Source organism: Dermacentor andersoni, chromosome 2 (assembly GCF_023375885.2).
Source record: "Dermacentor andersoni chromosome 2, qqDerAnde1_hic_scaffold, whole genome shotgun sequence".
NCBI lineage: Eukaryota > Metazoa > Arthropoda > Arachnida > Ixodida > Ixodidae > Dermacentor > Dermacentor andersoni.
Genome location: NC_092815.1, coordinates 135,702,198 through 135,726,964, shown reverse-complemented (window position 1 = coordinate 135,726,964; position 24,767 = coordinate 135,702,198). Strand labels below are relative to the sequence as shown.

Sequence of the window (24,767 nt, the reverse complement as noted above, 5' to 3'; positions counted from 1 at the left end):
CACGTCTGCACTGTATTGTCTATACTCTCACCAGGTAATTTGCAATGACATCTACTAGCTGAAGGGCGCTTTTGCTCATTGTACATGTAACTGCATGGCAGTGATTAAAGCACATTACACGTCTGCACTGTATTGTCTATACTCTCACCAGGTTGATGCCAGTCATATTTAAATTTGTGTAGGAGCCCATGCAACATGATAGCACCCTCCAGTACACTACACAGTTGTAACAAGAAACAAAATGATTTTCAATATCAACATTTTTATTCATCATCAATTTGTACAAAATACACATCTCTAAACATTTTTGAACTGTATATTCTGAACCAGCTAAAACAAGCTGCAGTGCCTGACACTGCCCTATTTCTTTCCGTGGGATTCATACGACAAGACCTGCCTGCACGGAACATGAAATGTGCTTTCTCTGTAGTCGCAGCCTTCACACAATTAACTTCTTGGGTTTTTAAACTGGGCAGGCTTCAGCCAGGTGAGGCAGCACAAGTAGCTTGGTGCCAGAGTATTGCGCGGTGCACCAAGAATGCCTTGTGCTGGGAGCAAGGGGAGACGAAACATGAGGCTTCTTATCGAGTCTCTAGGAACTACTATCGCCTTGCAAGTGATTGTGAGCTTGAGCCCTTGGCACTCTCGAGCTTCTCAAAGTGTTTCCGGGCATTCTTGATGTTGATCAGAGTGGCCGCTGGTGCTGTGAGAGAGAAGTGAACAAGCATTGCCTTGACAACCAGAAAAATGATTTCACTCTAAAAGGCACTCCTACAGACTCTCTGCAGACAAACTTAAGCAGATGACAAAGCAGGTCACTTGTTACGTTGGTTTTAGTATGCACAGCAGCACTGTGAATGTCTCTACAAAACTACACAGCCAAACAAAATTATACTGGGCCCAGTTAAATCAAGTTCTACATTATCTAGAATAATTTCCGAACACCGTAGAGCAGCAGTGAGAATATGTAGTAAAATGTGTGGTTACACTGAACATAAATTGTATCCACACATCTTAGACCAACTCTATGCCAAACGACTCCGTAAGTTGGTTCTACTGTGTAGCCACACCACTAGTATGGCTGCAATGAAGTGAGAAAAAAAGAAAAGTTTTCTTTCCGGCATTGTGTGTGCCTAGTGCGAATTTTCTGTGCCATGGCTGCACACCAAGATGTGTGCCATGGCAACAACCTCTAAAAATATCTTTCTATCAGCTAGCATCATGTGCACGGGTCCACGGCCATGTGATTTTATGACATTAGAAACAGCCAATCAGCATCTCTCCCAGTAAGGTAAGTCCCATTCCACAAAACTAAAGTCCGATATATGTTTTACACAATGTATTATAATTATTATTACACAAGGTATCAAACTCGCCGACGCTTGTTTAGAGGCTAGTTCAATATAAACAAGTTTTGCTATACTGGATGAAACACTGAGTGTTACTGCACAATAATGCACCAGACACTAGTGTCACTACATTACACTTAAAGGGCCCCTGAACCACTTTTCATTGAAGTCGAGAAATGCATTTGAGGCTATTTCAGAAATACTTTGACGCCAAAAGTACTTGAATGCATTCAGCAGACGCTTAGTTTATGGTAATAAAATGTTCCCTACGCGGTGCTTCTATTCCTTCTTCAATGGCTTGCATTGCAAAGGCTACTGCGAATCAGGGCGTGCCGTGCCCACAATGCTCCGCCTACTGAACGTCACCGTGGCGCACAGTTCAAATACGATTTTGGATGATCATGCAGACACCACTTCTGATTATGACGCCTACAACGCGCCAAACGTGGTTGTCCTCAGTGAGCTGCATTGCACTCAGTTGGCAGACTCGTCGCGGCGGCTGCAGTATCTACACTACGTAGCAGACCGCAACTATATGCAACTGTTGTGTGTATCTGCAGTGTTAGCTTTGAGCACAACAGGGCTTCAGTGCACGCTTGCACTCGTATGCTCCAGTCTGGCCATGCTACGTTGTGCGGGCTGGCTTTGTCCTGCACCAGCTTGACCGACGGATAGTAGCCACATCCAACTTGTGCATTTGGAAGCACTATCAATAGCTCAATACAAATAGAAGTCTGTCAAGGCATCTAACCAGGAGCGGCAAAGAGTGAGCGCGTGCTGGCAAACATGCACGTGGTCTGACCCTAAGTTTCATGTGGTTTGAGGCTTGTTCAGTGTTAAAAGCTAGTCTAAATTAGCGATACCTGACAGTTACAACATATATAAGCAAGGTGGCCAAAGCTTAATTCCTACACAGATGGCCATAAAAGAGCGTGAGCAGACGGTAGTCGGCTTCTTCCGGAAGTACATAATAATTATTGAAACTCAAAAGCAGATTTTGACTTACTTCGGCCTGTTCGTTAAGCTGCATCAAATATACACAGCAACCGTACGAAGAAGCGCACCGATCCAAACACCCTTCTTGATTGGTCAATAGCAGCTGCGTACGGGAATCTTCTATATTACAAAATAAAGCGTCCAGAAAAGAGTGAGGAGCAGGCTTCTTTTGAAAAGATCACCAGCAGTACGCACGACTGAAAAATTTGGCTGACTTGTCCACACCAGCATGTGCTATTCGCAGACTTCTTTTTTTTTTCCACCAAGCCCAAGGGGGGGTTCAGGACCTCCTTGAAGCAAAATGTCAACAATTACTTTTTTTTAAACCAGATATCAAAAATTATCTTGGTGTGCTTTTCATAACATTTCTTTGTTTTTGTTTTCCAGACTTGCTGAATCCTACTTATAGTACTTCCCACTACTTATGCCATCTACACAAGCAACACTACATAGGTAATCACTTTTAAAGGGCCCTGAAATAGGTTTTGAACATAATTTTTAAAAAGTTGCTTATCTGTTCACAAGGCTCCTGTTAACATGCGATCCGAATGTTGCACTGCATGCTGCAGAGAATTTACAATCTCATGTCAAAAGCAGTGAACAGTCGCTTGCTCTCACATCTGCAATGTCGTCCTCGAAAGCAGTTAATCCACCAACGCTAACCCACTTGAACTCCGGCACAGTGCAGACGTTCAGCCCACTGAGCTGCACTCTTTCGATGTTTGTCAACTGCAGGCTACAGCAAAAAATTCAGATGCGGCGTCAATCCCAGGTGGGAGCCTGAAGCAGCCTTGGGCCAAAAAACTCGCCTAGCCACTACTCGGGCACCCTGGGCATGTATTCTCCTACCACCTCCACATGCTATTGGCTGATATTGTGAGCGCAAGAACATTCTTGGTAATACATAATGGCTAATTTTGAGTTAAATAAATGGAAACTATATATGTCTGCAATCTCAAAAAGACAGCAAAAGCAGTTCATCTTTGCACTGCGCACAGCTGTGCCTGCTGTGTACAGCCTCAGAGATGGCAGCGCAGCGCAGCGGTCTACCGCAGCCACGACAAACCCTTTTGCTGCTGCAACACTCCACGTTTGGCCAGGGCTTTGCCCTCTTGGCTTCTCCAATGTGTAGCTTCCAGTGCTTTTGCAAAGACAAAAAGAGGGAAAAAAGCCGGGTATCATTCGTATTTTTTTAATCCTTCAATTATAAGTGGAGTTCCACTTACAGTTGAAGGATTCGAAAAAATGTTCGCGCTTTGAGATTCATGGGACAACATACTTTAATAGTGAGGCCATTTTATGATTATCTAGAAGTGTTTCAGGGCCCCTTTAATAACACGAAAGTGCTGTCCCTCCTCTTAATGTTGACAACCCGTGAACAGCTGCGCAAATAGAGAAACAAGAAACTGCAAACTTACGCATGCTAGGGTCAGCCATGATCACCATAATGTAGGTGTTTGGGGTGAAGACATCAATGAAGGCAGCAAAATTGCTATTTCGCACTTCCATGCTTTGGAACTGGGCAGCTAGCTTGCTGCAGCTCAATTTGAACTGCTTGATAATGTTGGAGACCTTCTCAAAGCGGTGAACATCATGGTGTGGCTTCCGCTGGCAGTGGCTGATTATCTGTTTTGAGGAAGACACAGGAAACATAAAGGACACCTGTAGGTACTGATGGATACCAAGAAAATTATTGAGAAACTGCTGCCAATATTTCAGGCATGACTTGCAAAAAAATAAGTTTCTACCTGATCACTGAGGCCTAGTGCCTTATCATGCATTTTTTGGAAGCACATTCTCAGAAATTACGGATCACTGAACAAGTCCGGCTAATTTGAGCTGAAAATGCAAAGAAGTATAATCGTACAGGTCTCGGCCATGGATTATAGGCCTATCAGATAACGCCACAGCATTTAGTGCTGGCCATGTGTTGCAATGCCTAACACCTTAAAGTCTAATTCTTTACTGCATCATCAATTTACTTATCTGCTGAAATGCATACTGCAATGACAATATGCTAAAATGCTGCTAGCGTGGCACTTCCGTGGAGAGGTGGTGCATGCTCTGTGGGCCTAACATATCACACAAAGCTAAAAGGCTCAATTTCTGCTTTATGTATATGCTTTGTTACAGAGGCTAGCAACGTACTGTGCTTTGGCCTTAAGCTCTGGTTTGTCCGAAAGGCAGTCTATGAGGGCGAGAAATTTCATTCAAAGCAACCACTGCGCAGTCCTAAGTGTTAAAATTTGTCGGAGTTTTTCTCTATTGAAATACACGTGACTCTGCTTATCAGTTCGAATTATCTCTCAATTCAAACTAAGAGATTTCGAATTACCAGGATTTCACTGTATAACTACAAACTTTACTATGTACTACTACTACCTCCATCAATCCCAACCCCAGTCCATGTGTAAGTGCACAAACCAGAATCCAAGATGTTCTTACAATATTTAAATAAACCAAGAACTTTAATAGATACTCGTCTTTAGTATATTGAGAGTTAAGAAATGCACTCACAACTAAGACATATCGAAAGCCAGCAAGTTACAAAAATTTACTGACCATAAAGCCAATATCATTCATGGCCAATATGTGCTACAGCCACTTTGCTATGTCACTTCAATTGTGCTGGCACAGAATAAGTCACTGGATTAAAACCAAATTTCTCGGTAATGCTAACAGCAATAGCTTGTTGTATTACGAGAACTTGCTTCCTTCCTTCACCACCATCACATCTATCTGCATACTCACAAGGAAAGTAGCACGCTCGAACAGGAGGACCTCGTTGGCGTCGATGATGTTGGTAAACTGTTGCAAGTTGCTTTCCAGCTGCTGGACGTTGGGTATGAGGGTGTACACAATTGATGACCAGGCCTGCATACACACAATCATGGTCACCCACACGCCAAGGCAACTCCTCCGCAAAGCACAAACTCGTTCTGCAGAACACACAAGAACATTTCAGTTTCACCCAAAGGGCAAAATACTGACAGTGATGGGAAAATATTGCAATAGTACCAGAAGTAAGGCTCACAGATTCATGGGTAGTATAAATGGCTGTAAATATTCATTTACCAGCTAAACACAGGTGGTGTCACGTGCCCAAAGACGCACGTGAACAGAGGTCAGTTGATGACTGCTAGTACTCGCTGTCATAATGCTGGTGTGGTGAGGAGTGCCAGCAGCAGGAAGTGTGTGCATGCTTGTACCAAAGTGAACATTCAGTACTACAGCTCCCTTCCCGATTTCAACTGAACCACGCCTCTGAAACTCAGCACATCAAGAGACCTCCTAACGTTGGGCGCACGAGGAGACGGCATGCACCAAGGCAACAGTTTGCTCGGCTCACCGTCACAGATCACGTGACCTAGAAGACACAGCCCGCAGGCTGAGCATGTGCCATCACACCCGAGACAGCACAGCGGCAGTGGCGCCAACAACAGCAATGGCATGAAAGCACCTAAAGTTCTCATGTAATTGCTATCGCAATAAAAAGAACACTCCATTTCAAGAAGTGGCCAGTGCCTTTTATTTAACCTTCAGTGCATTCTTCCTGAATCATTCCTGGTCACTAAGAACGTGAGAACTGTTTAGTGGGTGAAACTCGAAAAGTGGCAAAAGTGACACACATGACTGGCCATCAAATGCAACTCCATGACCTATGTGCAGCCATTATTAGGCAGAACCATAATTCCAGGTTGTTTCGTTAGTGCGACAATCAAAGAAAACAACATGTGCTGCAGAGAAAAAACAAAAACGAAAAACTGAGCAAGAGAAACCTGATATTGCATATTGCATACTGCATGTTTGACGTAATAGTTCTGCGGAAGCCAACAAGGTGGAGGGAGGTAATTAATAAAGGGAAAATGAGACATCCACCCAATTGTAGCAATTGCTACAAAGGAAACCCAACCTGGTTCCTCAAAAGAAAAGCTTCACAGTTGAAGGAAAATTCGTCCTGGTCCAGGACTCGAACACAGGACCACCGCCTTTTCGGGGCAGCCGCTCTACCATCTGAGCTAACCAGGCGGCTAGCAGATGGTAGGGCAAAGTATAAATCAACAACAACTCTGAAGCAAAGACAAGAGTTTGACGTAATAGTTCTGTGGAAACCCGCAAGGTGGAGGGAGGTAATTAATAAAGGGATAATGAGACATCCACCCAATCATAGCAATTGCTACAAAGGAAACCCATGGGAAACCCATGAAATTACATGGGTTTCCTTTGTAGCAATTGCTACGATTAGGTGGATGTCTCATTTTCCCTTTATTGCATACTGCATGTGCAACATGCATGCGCATGTAATATTATCCAGCTCTTGTAAAGACAAGAAAACAAACACAGTATATGTTGTCGTCATAAGAAAATATGTTTTTGCATACAAAAACTAGCCATTGCAACAGCGTCTTGCTCTTGCTATACAATACCAGAAACTGCCAGGCAAACTAGTGCGTAGCGTTTGGATTGCACTGTCACCATGCTACGCAAATTATTCAAACATGCAAGTGGACTAACTACAACCACTATTGTGTAATACACGAGAAAGAAGATAAAGGCAACGTAGAAGTAAATACAGAGTTTAATTTCTCTGTCAACTATTCAAACCAAACTGCGTAATCAGGTGTACATGAAAGGGACCAGCAACCAATTTTTGTGATGTGTGTCTTTGTTTCTTTTTTAGTGCAATGGAAAGTTTACTGGTCAGATTGTCCGACCATTCAATGGTAACACGGAAAACATTGTGGAATATTTTGATCAGAATTTTCCAATCTGCAGTAGTGATTGTGATCATGAAGTCATACAATGGAAACATGCTAGAAACACTGACAGGTAAGTGCGATAGTGACTGCACATCGTCATTGCTGGGGTGCGGTAGGATACGCAAGCAGTGCTATTCATGTAGCACCCATTTACAGCACAATTAGTGGATGGCATTTTCTATCTCACAGGGAGACCACAGAACTCGTGGTACTCAATCATAAACTTGTGCGTACAAAAACACTCAGGTGCGTCGCCATGCAATGAGGGACCCATAGCTCTGCCGTTCTACTAATTGCTGAGAAGGCAGCACTGCTCGTTGGCGCGACATTTTTTCTTATAGTTCATAATACACATAGAATAAAGCGCAAATGTCTATGTAATATAAAGACTGGGATTTTAAACAGTCGTATGGTGCACTTCATGACAGCCAACTTATGTACAGTAATCTTACTGCATTCATCTCAAGTACCAAGGCTTGTCAACCAGTTCGTGCCAGCGTACCATTTTTCGCAACTTTCAGTGGAGATTTAAAATTATGATTCCTATTGAAATCACGAACAGCATGCTCGATTAGAGCACTATAAATTGTGGTCTTTTCATTTCCACCAACATCTCGCAATACGTTCCTAGCACTTGTCAGTCTAGTGAATTGTCAAAATAACGGACATGATACATCATAATGAAATAAAAATTAAAAACTAAAAATCAAGACATGATAGGAACATTGTTTTTTTTTATTTCTAGCGCAGTGGCTAAGCCACTGATAATTAGTGATGTCACCTCCAAAGAAACATATTTCATGCATTCTTGCCTTTGTTCTAATAAAATGTTGATACAAACTATGTTGTACCTGCTTTTGATAGTGGGACGCACTCTTATAATTTCTAAACTGATGAAACTTGCACTCCTTATGTATATTCATGTGCTCAATACAAATGTGCTCGCACAATACGTAATCATTAACTGTGCTAACAATTTCATGTTTGTGGATTGGAGGTGACTTAATTAGCTGTAAAACAGTCAGTAGTATGAAAAACATTCTTATATCGTAAAATCTTGTTAATTTGACCCTCGTTAATTCGGAATATTGTATAATTCGGACTCGTCCATAGGTCCTAGCAGGGGTATGCGTTACTTAATGCAATCAAACTTTTGTTAATTCGGCCAACGCTTGGCGTGCACGGAGCACCGCAAATGTACGACGCACAAGAGCAAAAGGAAAGTCTCTCTAAAACGGTGCTAGTGTCCAGCCAAAACGAAGCGGGGGAGTCCGCATCGCGAAAGTCATCAGCAGAAATCGTACGTGAATGACAGCAAAGCCAGAACGCTTCGACCCTATTTGTGCCTTTAAAGCCTTTTCTTGAGTTTACCGCCATGCATAACACCACGTCAGCTCAAGACTGCGTAGTCGCCATCCTTGATCACGTTGACAGCGACCACGGCTTCGTCCGCAGTTGTTGCAGCAAATGGTAGTTTTGTTTTGGCTATGTGCATGCGTTGGCCACACGCCTTCAGAACCATAAGACTGGCATCCATGGTCATGTCGATAGCAGCCGTGGTTTCGTGGTTGTTTGCCGCAGTGGTTGCGGCAAACACAGTAGTTTCATTTTAACTCAGTTGAAAGCTGTCAAGGGTGAAAAGCATCGGCTACATCGTCATCGACGGACAATCTGTTAGCGATGGCTAAATAATAATCAGGATGTGCACGTGCTAGTGAAAAGCGTGTCCCAGCTGAGGACGCGCGCCGCGGCTGCGCTGCGAAGGAAGTCGCGAGGTCATCGCCACTGCGAGCGCTAATTAGTCGCGAAATGATGAGAATTGAAGCTTCCGCACTGCTCTTGTGCAAAATAGACAACAATTTGCTGATTTATTCAGAAAATAAAAGCGTGTTGACATAGTAAGCATTTATTTGTTTTCTTGACACCTTCGATAATTCGGTTAATTTGGACGTTTTGTTTCCGGCCCCGTGAAATCCAAAATAATGAGGAGGTTTACAGAATGTGCAATAAAGCACAAACGAAAGTTCTTGACTAATTTTGACAAAGCTAAGGAACAACAAACATTGGAAAGCAAAATTGCATTTCAAATTTCTGAATATATAAGAAATTTTCCAAGTAATCACAAACATCCTTGTCTTCTTGCACTTTTCAGACAAGAAGCAACCACAGCAGTATCTGGAGAAGTGATACCTATTCTCCAAAACTGAGAAGTGATCACGGTCATGATTGGATTTTGAGAAAGAAAAATTAGCTACATGATGCATCTTGGAAAAACAATTTTATACAAATTCAACACATCAAAATACACAAACCATGCAAGTTTCATTGACATTTATCTATAAATATAAACAATGCAGTTCTTGATCAATGTGAAGCATATTTCTCTCTCTTAATGCAAACTGACTGCAAGCTGACATTGGTGAGTTCTTGACGCACAATAGCCTGAACAAGGGGAACCATAGGAGCACATGTATCGTTTTGACAGGTGGGTAGAGCACCGCAGTACACATTATTTCCAGCTCACAACGCATGATCTTCGTCAGCATCTCTGAAGGCTGCTGCTGCCGCGAAGGAGAGTCCTGTCAGTCTTCACAAGATGATGTTGCAGCCGTATTTGGAAGCTGTGCAAATGACCGATAGATACGATGGCTTCTCACCTGCTCGAAATGCTTGCACTCCATGATAATGTCATTAGGCAAGTACAGTTTCTACAAATTAGTAAACTGAAGGCCTCATCAGCGATACCTTTTAAGTCATGCCCGACTTTTCCAGACTCTGGCATTTCAGCGTCAGCCTTGTGGCAAAGTGCAAGCACATCTTGTATATAGGCGACGTAGCCTTCGGTGAATGTCTGAACTCGTGACGCCAACTCTTTCTTGGTGATGACCTTCCGACCCAATAGTTTTCCGAAGAGATCTCGCAACTTCTGCTTGCAGGTATACCAGTCACGGAGTTCTTTTTCGTGGTTTTGAAACCACACTCTCGCAGTTCCTGCCTGATGCACAAATGTGTGTACAACTATTTACATGTGGAAAAGATTATGGTAATCGCGCAGGCTGCTATAAAGGTCACAGCTCCAGGAGACAGTCTACCACTTCCTCTTCGTCTCCCTCTTGCACGCACAGTCCTGTCCAAATGCACCGTAACAATATGAACAGTACATTCTTTCGAACTCGTGCAACCCACCCGACATAGACCAGCTTCAAGAAATCTTGATTACTAACATGGCCATACACTCTGTGAAATTTAAATTGTTGGGTTTAACGTCCAGCAGCTGTACAGTGGGCAATGAGGGATGTCATAGTGGAAGGCTTCAGATTAGTTTTGACCACCTGGGGCTCCTTAACGTGCAACTTTAAAGCGCAGTACACGAGTGTTCTTGCATTCCACCTCTATTAAAACGCAGCTGCCATGGCCAGAAGTCAAACTCGTGACCTTAGGCTCAGCAGCATGACGCCACAGCCACAAAGCCAGCATGGCAGCTCACTGTGTCCAAATGCAGTGCTACCAGTCAGTCACAAGAAGGACACTACAGAATTCAGGCCTACCTTGTAAAGTGTTTCGTCCCATATTGACGTCTTGAAGCACACACACTCCAAAGGCTTGGACAACCTGTTGAGGTCCTCTTGTCTAAGACGGAATATCTGCAAAGGAAGAGGCACAGTGAATGAACAATGCACACAGCTGTTTATCACTTATTTTGAGCTTCACACACTTGCATTCTTGTGCGCTTGGCAAAGCTAGAAGCTCTGAGTGGCATTCATTGGTGAGTACAAGTTACTTCTTCAATCGCATGGGCCATGGTAGAATACTGTGCCATGATTTTCATATTATGCATGCCAATCTGAGCCGGGAGTGTTGACCATAACATTGGCAGCTTATGTGCCTTGCACCTAAATGCTGCAATGTTTCATTGCCCATCAGAGAAAACTCCATTTGCTCCAACTCCAACTTTGCTCCATTTGTGCTAGCATTTTTGCATTCCTCTCTATTCTTTCATGGCAAGGTTTCTTTGACTGCAGTTAAGAATGATGATATCAATGCACTAAAGCAAATCTGATTTTTGCTGCAATGCATACCTGAAACCAGCGATAAGACATGTCGCAATATTCAGGGGAATTCACTTGACAGCAACGCAACAGGAATAATTCATAACAAAGGTTCAAAAGCTTGTAGCTTTCCTTTGATGCCAGTGCAACTGAATCAAACCTAATTAATATTACAGAATCAAAATTACTCCACATTGAATGGCTGAACTGGCTCTCTAAGCCTTATTAATAAACAATAAAAAATGAATGAATACTTGTGATCCAGATTTGGCAATATTTTCTCCAAATGTTTTTCTAGGTTTATGATGGTCTCTAGTACTAAAACGACATTATGAATGATGAATAACAGACTTTACTAAATGCAAGCACAGAAGATAAACACTACATGAGAAGGCATAATAGTCCACTTCTGTGATACAATGAGCCAATGCACTCTCCCAACTACCAAGATGCTGTCACAAAGTTCATTCAAAACAAGCAAACATCAACACCCAGTTGTTATTCTCACATTACTCCTATCTGATGACAAAGGCTTAAGAGCTCTTGTTTTGCACGTGCACACTGCCATGTACACCGTCATGTTTTTTTTTGTTCTTTTTCAGAAATAGCCATTTTTCTCAGAAATCAAACTTAAATCCACCCAAGAAGAACATCAGCAGAAGGAGGCTTTTGAAAAGCTGCATGTCTTCACGCAAAGCAGCTGACTCTGAGTAAGACCGGTGGTGTCCCAGGCATCAAAACAGAAAGACAAACACACCCTATCTCTCTGTTCTTCAGGCACAAGGTCCATCTTGTGAACGAGACAGAAGATCTTGGCTTCAGCTGAATTCTGCAGTATTGCCTCCAAGCATGACTGGTAGTAATGAAGGTCCTTTTCCAGCTCCCTTGACTCCACGTCAAACACATAAATCAGAACCTGTAGGGCACAATAAATTATTACACATTGCGTGCTTCCTTGAACGTGCAACCAAGGATGGCATGCACATACAAATTCGCCTTGGACAAAGACAGCCTGTCATCACTGTAATGTACATGTGCATATCCATGCCAAATGCATATCATATTGAACGCAAATAAAGACGGGGACAGCAGAAGAGAACAAAAGAGAACCGGAAGAGAACCATGTCGTTTTTCTGTTCTCTTCCACTGTCCCCGTCTTTATTTGCGGTCAATATGATATGCAGCAAACACCAACTAGGCCAAACTGAAGTTCTTCTGTGCCACACAGGAACAGAAAATGACATTAACTTGCTAATGCTTGAAATTTTAATGCCATTTGCATGATGCCACACAGAAAAATCTAATTTCATTCACCTTAATGTCATTCATTACCTAATGCATTCGCCAGAACTCATTTCACTGAGAAATGCATAATCTCTTTGCCATAGCTAGCAAAGTACAATAACAAGTACTTGAAACATCCTCTATCTAAAAAAAAAAAAAAAAGTTATGCGTGCGTTGCAACTACAACACATTTATCAGGCGTTGTACATGGCAAACTTACGCAAGTTGGTGTTGCAGCAGCTTAGACGTGGCAGGTCCCATTTTGATTTTGGCCTTCAGATTTAGCATGCAATGGCCAAAGCTGCTGTGGTCGGTACCAATGTTGTAAAATACAGCAACAAATTCAAGCTAACGGCACCATAGTATGCTTATTTTTACATTTCGCTATTCAGGAAGGTGATGCAACTTGTAAATACATTTTTTTTTTTTATTAGTACCCTATAATTGCTCACTTCAAGAGGTACTGCCATCGACATCGTGTCAAATGTTATTAAATCTGGGCACGTGGTAACGTCGGCAATAAAAACGTTATTAGGGAACAGGCATTACCGGCTGCATGTCATTTTTAGTGCCCGTGTGGCACAGGTGTAAACGTACTGCAAGACAGGGACCTCTCGTAATTCGCCTTGATTACTTCTGTCCTGTGCCAGCCACTTTCATCATATGTAGAGTTCATTTCAGCCAAATGATATATGCTCCGGAAATAAAAATACTATCAGCCTCCTTCAAAATATAGGAATGATATGACACTAGCACTGCTTTACCTGGTCCATCTATTATCTGTGAGTTTTCTAGTCTCATTGCTCTATCTGATTTGCTGCTGGCATTATCCCTACCAAGCCCAACATATTTCTTTCCTAGACATTTGAGCAACTAAACCCATGAACCAATCTCTATGCATCACATATCCTAATAAGCTTCACCATCTGAATTTCAGCTTGATTATCACCAGCAGCATTCATTGTCTAACCCATGATGGAATCTTTGTACAGGCACGGCCACTGTTAGAGGTAACACGGAGCGGGTGGCCGCGCTCTGTAAAGCACCATGACGGGTGCCGCCCTAAGTATGCGCCGCAAGCACAATCAAGACCAGAGGCGGAGTTAGCTGCACATCGTCTGCTACAGTTCCTCCCACTTCACCACGAGCGGCGAAACCTATATTGCGCATGCACTTTGGAGTACACAAATCCTGTAGCAATGGTGTGTCAGCAGGTAGTATTCTAAATCAATTATCAAAGCAAGCAGGCATGCTGTACGCCTAAAATTTTAACTGTGCCTTTTACTTCTAAAAGGTCCCTTTTGTCACAGAGGGTCGGTTTCAGAATTCGCATGCTAATTCGCATGCATACGCATATCGAGACTACGGTGACAGAAAGACGCGATAACTGTGAGATGAATGCGATGAAAAGGAACATCCAAAACTCAAAGCCAGATACTGGGCGCAGTATGAACGGCCCACCCAGATAACTCAGTTCAAACACTTTCTTTTGAGCACCATGGCTACAGTCTTTTGTACCAGAGCACGTGCGGCGAAGTGGAAGGAACCGTAGCAGACGACGCGCAGCTGACTCCGCCTCTGGCGCTGATTTCGCTTGCGCCGCAATACTTCACGCGGCGCCTGCTTGGTCTTCCGAGGAGCGCGGCCACGCGCGCCGCGTTAGCTCTAACAGTGGCCACGCCTGTACATGTTAGAATTACCATATTTACTGAGAAAGACTGACCCTCACACAAGACCCACAAATCCCATTCTTGAAATAAAAAATACGAAACAATAAATGTTCAACAAAGTTGCCTGCTGCAATGCATAAATCACAACCATGGCTGCTAAGAGTTTTCAAGTTACAGGAATATATAACAGTATAGACGGCACAGAGGAAGGCCATCTTTTAGAGTGTGCCAATGAGGTAGTAAGCTCCGGTGACAATGGGGCGATATCGCCAGCTAGAATGATAAAGAATGAAGTGGAACTATCAACTGGTTGTGAATCTTGAATAAATGTGAGCATAGTGTATAGCTAGTGTTTGCATTATTCTGTACATCATTTGCGACATTGTACGCGGTTTTAACATTTGCCCGACTCATGTAAGGGCCGGTTTAAACCCTCCCAAGGTTCAGATAAAAGGTGTGCCTCAAACGATTAAATAAGGTACACCTATACTTTTATTTTTATCTATGTGCTGTCACCAGCTTTCTTTCAAGTTCCTTTATTATTATTATTATTATTATTATTATTATTATTATTATTATTATTATTATTATTATTATTATTATTATTATCCAGTTTCTGGCCAGACAGGTCAGAAATGGCAGAATGCACTGCCTGTACACTGCCTGTATCAGGAATATTGGTAACTATTTCTCACTCAGCCGCAGCCAATGCTTGAAGGAACACATAGGGAGCTCTGCCATTATTGGCTGCCCAATAAGATTCACGTTTTGCTCTGGAGAGGTCTGTGGCAGAGATGCCCCAATAAAGTTCAACACCAACACCATTGTGGTGTAAATAACCCATATAACAACATATTGCTTTTAATGGTTCGCCACTTTTCTCATTAGGGACTTTTGTATTCACGGCATGCGAATACCAATTGCATAAAGCAATGTAACTTGAATTGCATATTGAATACTATGAACTGTTTCCTTGGAAAAGCTGTTTATGCTAAAAATTGGGCATCCAACGAAATGGTATTGTCAGACACCGTTAATTTAATGACTCCAATAGAGGTGGTCTTGAATGCCTCACAGCTTGACACATGGTTTCCTGCACTATAAAAGGCTAATTGCCCTCAAAGTATGTGCAGTGGTTTTACATTTGCTGGACATAGCTGTCCAAAAACTAAGCGCACTATTTCAAATATACTTAGCATAGTTATTAAAACCTATTTCATTTACTTAGATACCACAATAAACACTATTTCTCACAGCTTCACTGCTTACATGTCACGGGGAGCATGTGATTTGTGGTGTGTAGCCCTGGACTGATCCATCTGAGGAGGTTGCCAATATCTGCTGCATCCAATCAAATTCACAGGAGAAGGTTGTGCCCTTGCATAAAAGTACGCAATCTTAAGAGGCACTTTCAAGGAATTCATTTCGGATGCAACGATTTCAGTTTTTCAAATGTCATTAGCCCACAGCACTGCTCAACTGCACACAATCTGACCTTGCAAGTGTTACATGATCATCTAACCTCAACATTCCGGAATATGGTGTCCTTCTGGCTGGCAAAGTAGTTCTCCATGAAGGCTTCCTGGCCACCACAGTCCCACAGGTTCAGCACCAGGTTGCCAAGGAATCGCACATGCGAGTGCTCAACGTCAACTGCAATGAGGAGCTCATGTTGAGAGTGGGTGGATAGCTAGGAGCTCCATGTTGAGCTCCTAAGAAGGCCCCTTAGAATAAGCCTAGGAAACAACAAAAATTTGCTGATGCAGGGTCCTTGATGGCATATTACCTTCGTAACAGTCATTGTGCTGTGCCATTGGTTGCAAAAAAGGAGCTCACATATTGTCGTGGTTAGGCCCATTAGGAAAAAATGGTGAAGCTAGGTTTTTCTTTTGTTCTACACATGTTATCTGAATACTCACCTGCCACGCACAGGCTTACTGCACTGAACTCTTTACCTAGAGGGTGCTGATGGACTAGTATGCAACCCTTTGGCGAGCAGGTGCGTACGAAGAGAGTGACCAGATACGAGCTAGAAGATGTGTGCTGCACGTAATTTTCACCCTATGGCCATCATTCACACCATAACAGCACGAAATGAGTCAAGCGGGAAGTGGCCACAACAACAGGTAAAAGACAGCAGTTGTCGGAACCGACTAGAAGTTTACACTTTGGCGCTGGACAATGTACTTCACAGTATGCCGAATGTAGCCGCAGCCACACAACCACGGCTCAAGCAGGGGAGGAGGGCCACCACTTGAGAGGAAAATAATTTTTAATGCGAATAGCATTCTTTGCCTACTTCAGCTGTTTTGAGCCCACCTATCTAGCCTCTTACGCCAACCCAGTGACTCAAGTTGTCTACCTGCTTGGGCGGCTAGGTATGTGCTCTTGGTCAAGATGCCGTCGTGGTCGATCCACCGTCATCATTCCAGCCTCATGATTTTACTCTTGTCATGCCGTCACGCCATCTACCCTGACCAAGTCACACAAGTTGTCTAATAGCTTGGGCCAGTAGGTAGGGGCTCGAGGTCGTAATCATTCCATCTTTGTCATCTGACACTCGTCATGCTGGCGTCATCACACCATTGTTGTCATACAGTTGTCATGTATTTGTTGTCACACCGCCATAGTGTTGCTTTCATGGTCATTCAATCGTCATCATTCCTGATTCATGATCCAACTCTCAGCATGCTGTCATTGTCGTGCCTAGTACTCCGACCCAGTGGTCCAAATAGCTTGGGTCACTAGATATGTGTTCAGGGTCGTGATGCTGTCGTGGTCATTGCATCGTCATCATTCCAGCTTCCTCATCTGACTCTCGTCATCATGCCATCGTTGTGACACAGACGTCGTCACACTGATGTTTTACCATTTTCATCACTTCAGTAACATCATCCATGCATCATTGTCATACCACCGGCCTTCATTGCTCCATTGACGTTAATATTTCTTTGTCATTGTCTTGTAGCCATACTGTCATCATTCAATCATGATTATGGCATCTTTGTCATGCCGTCATCATCTGTCACTATCATGCCTCCATTGTCAGAATGTCATTGTGATGCTGTAATGGTCATGTCATCATTGTCACTCCAGCTACAACATCAGACTCTTGTTATGTCATCATTGCCAAGCCAGAGTCGTCATACAGGTGTTGTGATACAGCCTTCATCATTCTACTGACCTCATGCAGTTGTCTTAACGTTGTCATCACCGCATTGTCATCATGATTTCTCGGCATACCATTGTCATCATGCCATCAACGTCACAATGTCGTTTCACGATCATCATCATGTCAGCAGTGTCTTCCCATCATCGTCAGGCCACCTTCGTCAATTTATTGACGTCGTTCTATCGTAGTCATGCTGTCGTCATTCAATTGTGATTATGCCATCATATTCATTGCATCATCATTAGACAGACACTAGAATGCATCCACTATCGTACTGTCATCACCATGCTGTCTTGGTAGTGCGATCGTCGTCATTCTCACTTCTTCGTCCGGTTGTCGTCACACCATTGTCGTCATCTCATTGCCCTCATTTCGTCAGGTTGTCGTCATTATATCGTCCTCATAATTTTTAAGAATTGACATATCATTGTTGTCATGCTGTTGTTGTTCCATCGATATCATTCCTTATTTCTCATTCCATCTTCAATGCATCAGCATCATATTGTCATTGTCATGCCTCCATGCTCATGGGCGACCTTAGCAAGCGAGTGACTTAGTAAAGTGGGACAATAATGAAGTATGTGGCATATAGCTGAATCAAAGAAAGTCTCAGAAATACCACTATATGAGTTAAATAAACGGGACATCGGGAATGTGGTCTGTTGCTACATTGTGCGACTGCTATTCACATTACCGTCAACAGTCATTGCAAGATGTAATTTCATATTTATCTCTTTACCCACAGCACCAAGTAGCATCAAGCCCAGACCACACGTATGCTTGCGGACATGCACAAGCTCGTGTCCGCATGCCAACACATGTGCAGACGGTGCGGCACGACTCACACGCATCGAAATGCAGCGCGATCATGGTGAACAGCTCATTTCTTATCGGGGGTTTGGGCTGCCTTGTGTCAGTGCCCCTGCCTATGCAGCTACGCCACGGTACAATGAACTCTCAGTGAAGCAGATTTAAATCATGCAAAAAAGTGCTTTTTCATTGTTTTTTGCCCTGATGTAACATCTCTAAAAATATAGCAATTACGTTTATATATATTGAGGCATTTTGAAATACTGTCAATAACAAAGTACAAAGTGTATCTGTCAAGGCATCAATGAGTGAGCCCAGTGAGCGTACGCTGTCTCTTGTGGATGAAAACTGCAATTCCTTGCAAGGCGTGGCTGGCACATAGACATGAGCATGCATGCATCTGCAAGCGTACATGTGGTCTGGGCTTCATGGTGGGAAACAGCGGGGGAGGGAGACATGATTTATAAATAAAAGCAGGTCAAAAGCAAACAAAGTAATTGTGAAAAACAGTAAACATCCGCAAAATACAAGAACATTATCGCAGTGATGATGGAAATAGTTTGTTAGACATAACAGATATAACCTTATTAGACAATTGGTTCCACATTTTAAATATCTAGGAAAAAAAGTTATTGAATGAATCTGTTCATAACGTATCAATTGTAGCTATTTGATGTAGCGAGATGTGCCAAAATTTCTGTGAGATGCTTAACGAGATACTTTTCTTGTATTAATCATTCTCTTTAGTCTGTAGTCTGATAAAATTAATTTATGGGATACTTGAAGGAAAATTCACAACATTCAATAGGCAAAACACAATCATTGGCTTGGTATCTTAACAACCGCAGTGGCATAATTCCTTATAGTAATTTTTGGAAGGAAACTCTGGTCTGCAGAAGGAAAGCAACCACAGTGGAGTTTTCCAGTTTGCCTTGGTCTTGTTCAGTTCAGGCTATCACAATGGGTAGCGGAGATAAGTGAAACAATTCCGAACGCACTCACTTGTGGCACCCAGCCTCCTCGTGTCCCTTGCAATGTAGTTGGCAAATATGATGGACCTCATGCTTGTTTTCCCCGAACCACTCTTGCCCATGAGCAGCACCTAAAATGGTGAGAAGAGATATGACTGAGTGAAGGATCATGTAGAAAGATAACACACATATATATTTTTTTAAATGGAGCACCATCCCCCAATACGACTGACTGTCAGCTCACACAAAAGTGCCCCAAATCATAATTTTCAATACTTCACCATGTGTCATGCTGTTTGTCAAACATCATAAACAAGAAAAGAACAATTATTTAAACTTTGAACATATTAAACTTCTTTACTCTGAACACTGGAATGTTTTAAGAAAATTTAACTTAAATGTTTTTCTAACTTTCAAAACTACTTCTGGATGGTTTGCTACACTCAGGTGGAATATGTGGGCTTTCTGGAAAAAAAGAAAGCTTGCTAGACACTTTACAACAGAGATACAAACCTTGCTCTTCAAGCACATTGATAGATGCACTAATACAGGCTCCATTAAGCAAAGGCAGGTGACTGCTAGAAATTTTATGAGTGAAGTCAACAATGTTAACCTGAACCTCATGTAGGAGGTAGTCTGAGCTCGTTTTGAGGACTGTTGAGGTTCAGTCTTGTTGGTAGGATTGTTTAAGTGCAATGACTGACCGGAACAAGGAAGTGAACACACACAAGCATTAACTTTAACAAAGGCTTCATACATGCATATCACGCTCATGTGGAAGATGCCATGCACACATACAACATTAAAGAAAGATAGTTATTTTTGAACTCTCATTACCGCTAGAAATGTGCTCATCTTGCGGACTTTTAAGTTTTAACATTTCATTTCAATACGCAGTAGTCGCAACATATACTGTGATACATATAATTATAGCCTGTGCACTGGTGTTTTGAATGGATGAACAGCAGTAATAATTGCTCAGATAATTTTCAGAACTCTTATGTGAAACTTCAAAGAAGTACCTCAACGAACACAAATAAAAGCAATCATTTCCTATTTTTAGTATAAGTACTGAGAGTAAAGAAATCTGAAATATACAAAGTATTTACCTGATCTTTAGTTCCCAACCTTTGTTAGTCAGATGTCACGAAAAAATTAAAATTTGTTTGCATCAATACTAGCCATAGTGACTCCTATGCTACACAGGAAAGCAGTAGCTTCGCAAATGTTAAAAAGGGTAAGCTTCCATTGTGCAGGAAGCATTTCTTTTTACTCATTACAGCAAGTGCCTGGTTCATTTTTTACTGCATTCTTTAGGCTCATGATCAGCTTTTGTGTGCAAGCAAGGTGGACAAGTGTTCGTTCAACTGGCACTGGAACCTCAACATGCTTTGTTTAGTTTCTGTACGATGCTATACAGTCATTTGAAGTGCTGCACAATATTGTGAAGTAATGAGTAATAGCACATTGCCGGGGCAGTGTTAAAAATGCAAGACATTGAACAGCTAGTCAAGCTTCGGTCGAAGGTAAGTATGAAATCGACTGCATGCCCTCGTGCGAGTGAAAACCCCACACTATGGGAAGGATTACTCATAATCGTTTGAACATACGCAAGTGCTGAGGAACAAAAGCAGCCCAGTGGGGGAAATAAAATAAAGTTGCACTTTATATTAATCAAACATACTTATCAAAATAACATGCACTCATTAGCATTTACAATTGTCTGAGACACTGTTCAAACAGCCTATACATCAGATCGGAAAATTGAAAACGGGGGAGAAGCTTCTGTGGCTTCACTGCTGCTGTCATTTAAAAATTATGTTGCCGAAAAGACCAAAGCGCAAATTTTTCGTCTTTTTATTAAAGTGCTAGGAGCAGTGTAGTCTAGTGTCGATGATAACTCCAGTCGAAGTTTTATTTTTTCAGACTCCCCAATATGCCAAAATGTGTCAAACCTGATAAACAGTTAAAGTTGAGTCATAATGCCAGACAGCGCATGATTCTGCTAGTAGATTTTCAACGGAAATGTTCAACAATGCGTAGAAAAATTAGTGATCAAACTTAGATATTTAAAGATGCAGTATGAAAGAGAAAGCATGCTCACCCACCCAGTACTTATTGCTATTTTTGCTGCTTCAAGAATCAGCCTAATGAGTTGATATCTGTATCCAACACAACAAAGCATTTGTAAAACAGCAGCTCACAACCACACATGCTAGAATGCAGAAAGAGCCAGCCATCACATCTTTTCTTTGAATTGTTGCTATGCTCTCTTAATGTGTCATTTATACACTTTTCTACCTGGCCTACATAAACCTTTCTGCATAAAATAGGAATTTTATAGACTGCACAATCCCTGCAGTTAAAAAGCAAGTTCTGTGATGCTCACTACGGCCACCCTCTTTGTCAGCGGCAAGATTAGCGATTCTACAGAGCTTATCTAACTTTCAAAGTGCAGAAAAGGCAACGATGAGATTGGCAGACTCTGATAACCTTTTCAAGTAGTGTGAAATCTTATAAATGTAAGGAAAAATAAATCTTTTAGATTACTTTAAGTGACTGGAGTGTCTACATTTACGCAAAAACAACTTAAGAAGAAACTCAGCCACAGATGCCTGAATGTGAAGGGAATACTTCACTTCTGAGAGGCAAGTAGACTAGCGCGTATGCACTTGTCTGCCTAGTTGCCAAGTGGGACACATTTTGAATCGTGTGTTCACTGTATTGACAGTCTGCAATATAAGGCAGGTGTTGGACTGGCATTCAATGGCCACATCATTTACCAAATGCATTGTCAAAGCATAGGCTAACAATATTTTTTTTAACCAGCTTGAAATGAGACTAGCTAAAAGGCAGAAGCTGTTTGTTCCCACATGGCGAGTGCTGCCACGATGTTAAGTCAGAGTGAAATGTAACTACACCTAGATGCACACCTAATTTGAGTAAAGGCTTCGGTAAAGTTAGCATTTGTGTCTGTCCTGTCGTTTGTTTCCACCTGTCACTGCACTTACAAAGCTATTGCAGCTGTGAGAATTAGGAAAAACAAAGAAGCTACTGCCTACTGATAACAGCAGGCACAATACGTTGCAACCTAAAATTATATGCAGCAGAACGATTGGTGAATGCTGTGAACAGTTGTACAACTAAGAAGCAGCAAGTATTGCAATCATTCAATGAAAGTGCAGACCTCAACAGCTGAAACCAATGCATCACAAGGATGCCTGGCACCTGCTTAATATGCATCATAGATGAATAAACACCCATTAAGTCAGATGCAATACTGTACAATGCAGCTTGTTAAAAAAATTGACACATCTTCATTGATGCTTACTTTTAACTAGCTGTCATTATTAGTGATGAGGCAAAGCAATGTAGCACCTTTTGCATAACACAAAACAACATGCATAGATTCAGGGCCTTCCCACTTGGGAAAGCCCCTTGAGAATTGACTCCAAGGCAGCTCTCCACTGTCTTATGTCCCCATTTCATCATCAGCTTAATGAACAATTAATTGCTAACATAAGACTATTTCATCACCACACAATCAACAAAACATATAGCATAGCATATCAGTGGATACCAGGCCATTGTGGCATCTATGGCAATGACCTTGTGGATGAGGCCGCCTGATGTGCCCATGATGATATCACTGTGAAGAGCCAACACAGTCACAAGACTTCCCTCACTAGCAGGCAAGCTTACACTGGCACACTGGAACTCTATGGAATTGATAAAAACCTGCCTCCGTAGCTTAAATATGTGTCTACAGCTCCGTCTTTCACCTGGGATATTGCAAGCTGAAGAAACACTTCTGTGCCACCTGTGGCTCGGTGTGGCCTTTACAAACCCCTATTCATTTCACACTGGAATGGTCGACTGCCTTGCATGTGACAAATGTGGCCAATTGTGCATCTCCTTTGTTAATTAAGGCCTTCGCTACAGTACACCTAGAAAGGAAGTCTCAGCCCCATTCAATAGACTGGACAATCGGACTTTGTCGGAGGAGAGAATCCTCACACGCTCATCCAGACTGTACTCAGACCAACACTGTTCCGCTTCTTGAGGACATGCAGGCAGAGTGACAGACTTCAAGAATTATTGCGCACTACATCACACTCATGTGTCATATTTGATAGACTGGACCTTATCAGATGAGAGAATTCTGACACACTAATCCAGACTGTCTTCAGCACAACATTGTTGCACTTCTTGAGGCCATGCAGGCAGAGTGACAGACTGAGAACTCTCATGTGCTACATCACGCCTCCTCGTACCCCCCCCCCCCCCTCCCCACCACCACCACTACAGACACACACTTTTGCTTTAGCTCGAGTCTTCTACAACCTTTAACATCCGTTACTCCAACATAGGGTAGCCAGCCGGTCTGTGCACAGGCACCTCCTTGCCTTTCCCCTCTTCCTCCTCCATTTGAGTATTTAGCAAGAGAACTTTATGGCTCAACAAGGATCGTGTTGCCCCTCTTCAAACCTCTTCACCAGAAGTTTCAATAAGGCCTAACACATAACTGACGTCGCCCATTCCGTGAAGCTGCTAGTCTTACGAGCAGTAAAACAGCGCTAAACAACAGGACGAGGAGAGGGACACAAACAACAGCGCTGACTAACAACCAAGTTGTTAGTCAGCGCTGTTGTCTGTGTCCCTCTCCTCGTCCTGTTGTTTAGCGCTGTTTTATTGCTCGTAATCATGAACCAACCAGCCCAAATACGTGCTCTTCTGCTAGTCTTGTTTGGATAGTGAACCAAGATTTTCCAAAGAAAAGCGCAACCGCATGATGGGGCTGTCATGCCCATTACCTCATCCCGATACCGTGCACCGCGTTGACTTCACTCAGCGACGTAGACATGTCGCTATCTACTTACTTTTATTATTACTGCATTAGTTATTTCGCTTTAATATAGCCCTGAACAAAGAGCATACCTTCTCAAATAGCCTAGTGCGCGGCGTGGGCAACACACTTGTTCGACTCCTCACGTCAAACCAAGCAGTTAAATTTCTAGCAGTAATTGATGAACGCTAAGCAAATCATTATTCGAAAGTTGTGTGTCGGTGAAATATTTCCGATCGGTTCTGTAAGCACGATAATTAACTTGTCAGCCGTGCTACTCAGAATATGACCACCGGAAGGCGTGTCTTGTCTCACGTGCACGAGCACTCCGGTTTGTCAAGTGGCAAAGAACAAGCTCCGACAAACGAGGTATGCCACATAGAAATAATCTTGTCATGTGACAAACTTCAATACATGATGCCGCACAAGACGATGCATCACCGAAGATGCTGCCTTGGTAGGAGCGACGCTTCTTCGCTCGTGAAAACATCGGAAGAAACAGTTCCGAGTGAAGGAAATCGAATTCGAACGAGTACCTTTTTCTTCATGGCGCTGGATCTGTTTTGCATCCGAGTCCTGCAAATTAGTCGGCGCGGAAATTTACGCCCAAATAGCCCGATTTGCCGCACAATCCGTATTCGCTTGTCTATCAAGGCAGCTGGGTGAAGCTTGTCTTGTGACTGACAGACAAATGAGAGCGCTCCCTCTAGCGGCAGGTATAATAAACAAGGTTCGGTTTTGATTTCATCTTAAACTGAATTGATGTTACTAGACTCGGCCAGTAGTTAAGTTAATTGTTTATAAAGTAAACTGAATTGCTGGCATATATAAGCTAGCGTTAACTGTTTGCAGCGTGACTA

General features: G+C 42.5%; 1 protein-coding gene across 1 annotated transcript; it reads right to left on the bottom strand.

The window, feature by feature from the left end:
- Positions 1 to 242: 242 nt before the first annotated feature.
- RagA-B (Ras-related GTP binding A/B) lies at positions 243 to 24,595 on the bottom strand. Its single transcript, XM_050187509.3, has 8 exons — positions 24,444 to 24,595; positions 19,093 to 19,192; positions 15,631 to 15,761; positions 11,912 to 12,070; positions 10,654 to 10,749; positions 5,097 to 5,219; positions 3,764 to 3,971; positions 243 to 703 (listed from the first exon to the last, which is right to left on the bottom strand). Exons 1-8 carry the CDS (start codon positions 24,474 to 24,476, stop codon positions 603 to 605), a joined length of 951 nt encoding a protein of 316 aa, XP_050043466.1. The 5' UTR covers positions 24,477 to 24,595; the 3' UTR covers positions 243 to 602.
- Positions 24,596 to 24,767: the final 172 nt, after the last annotated feature.

Bases quoted from the DNA above. Each gene is read 5' to 3' on its own strand.
- RagA-B (XM_050187509.3), bottom strand. From the start codon at position 24,476: ATGCAAAACAGATCCAGCGCCATGAAGAAAAAG. The intron at 12,071-15,630 runs GTTAGATGATCA...TGTGCCCTACAG, and splicing joins CCATATTCCGGAATGTTGAG to GTTCTGATTTATGTGTTTGA. The intron at 3,972-5,096 runs GTGAGTATGCAG...TCCTCAAAACAG, and splicing joins TCGAGCGTGCTACTTTCCTT to ATAATCAGCCACTGCCAGCG.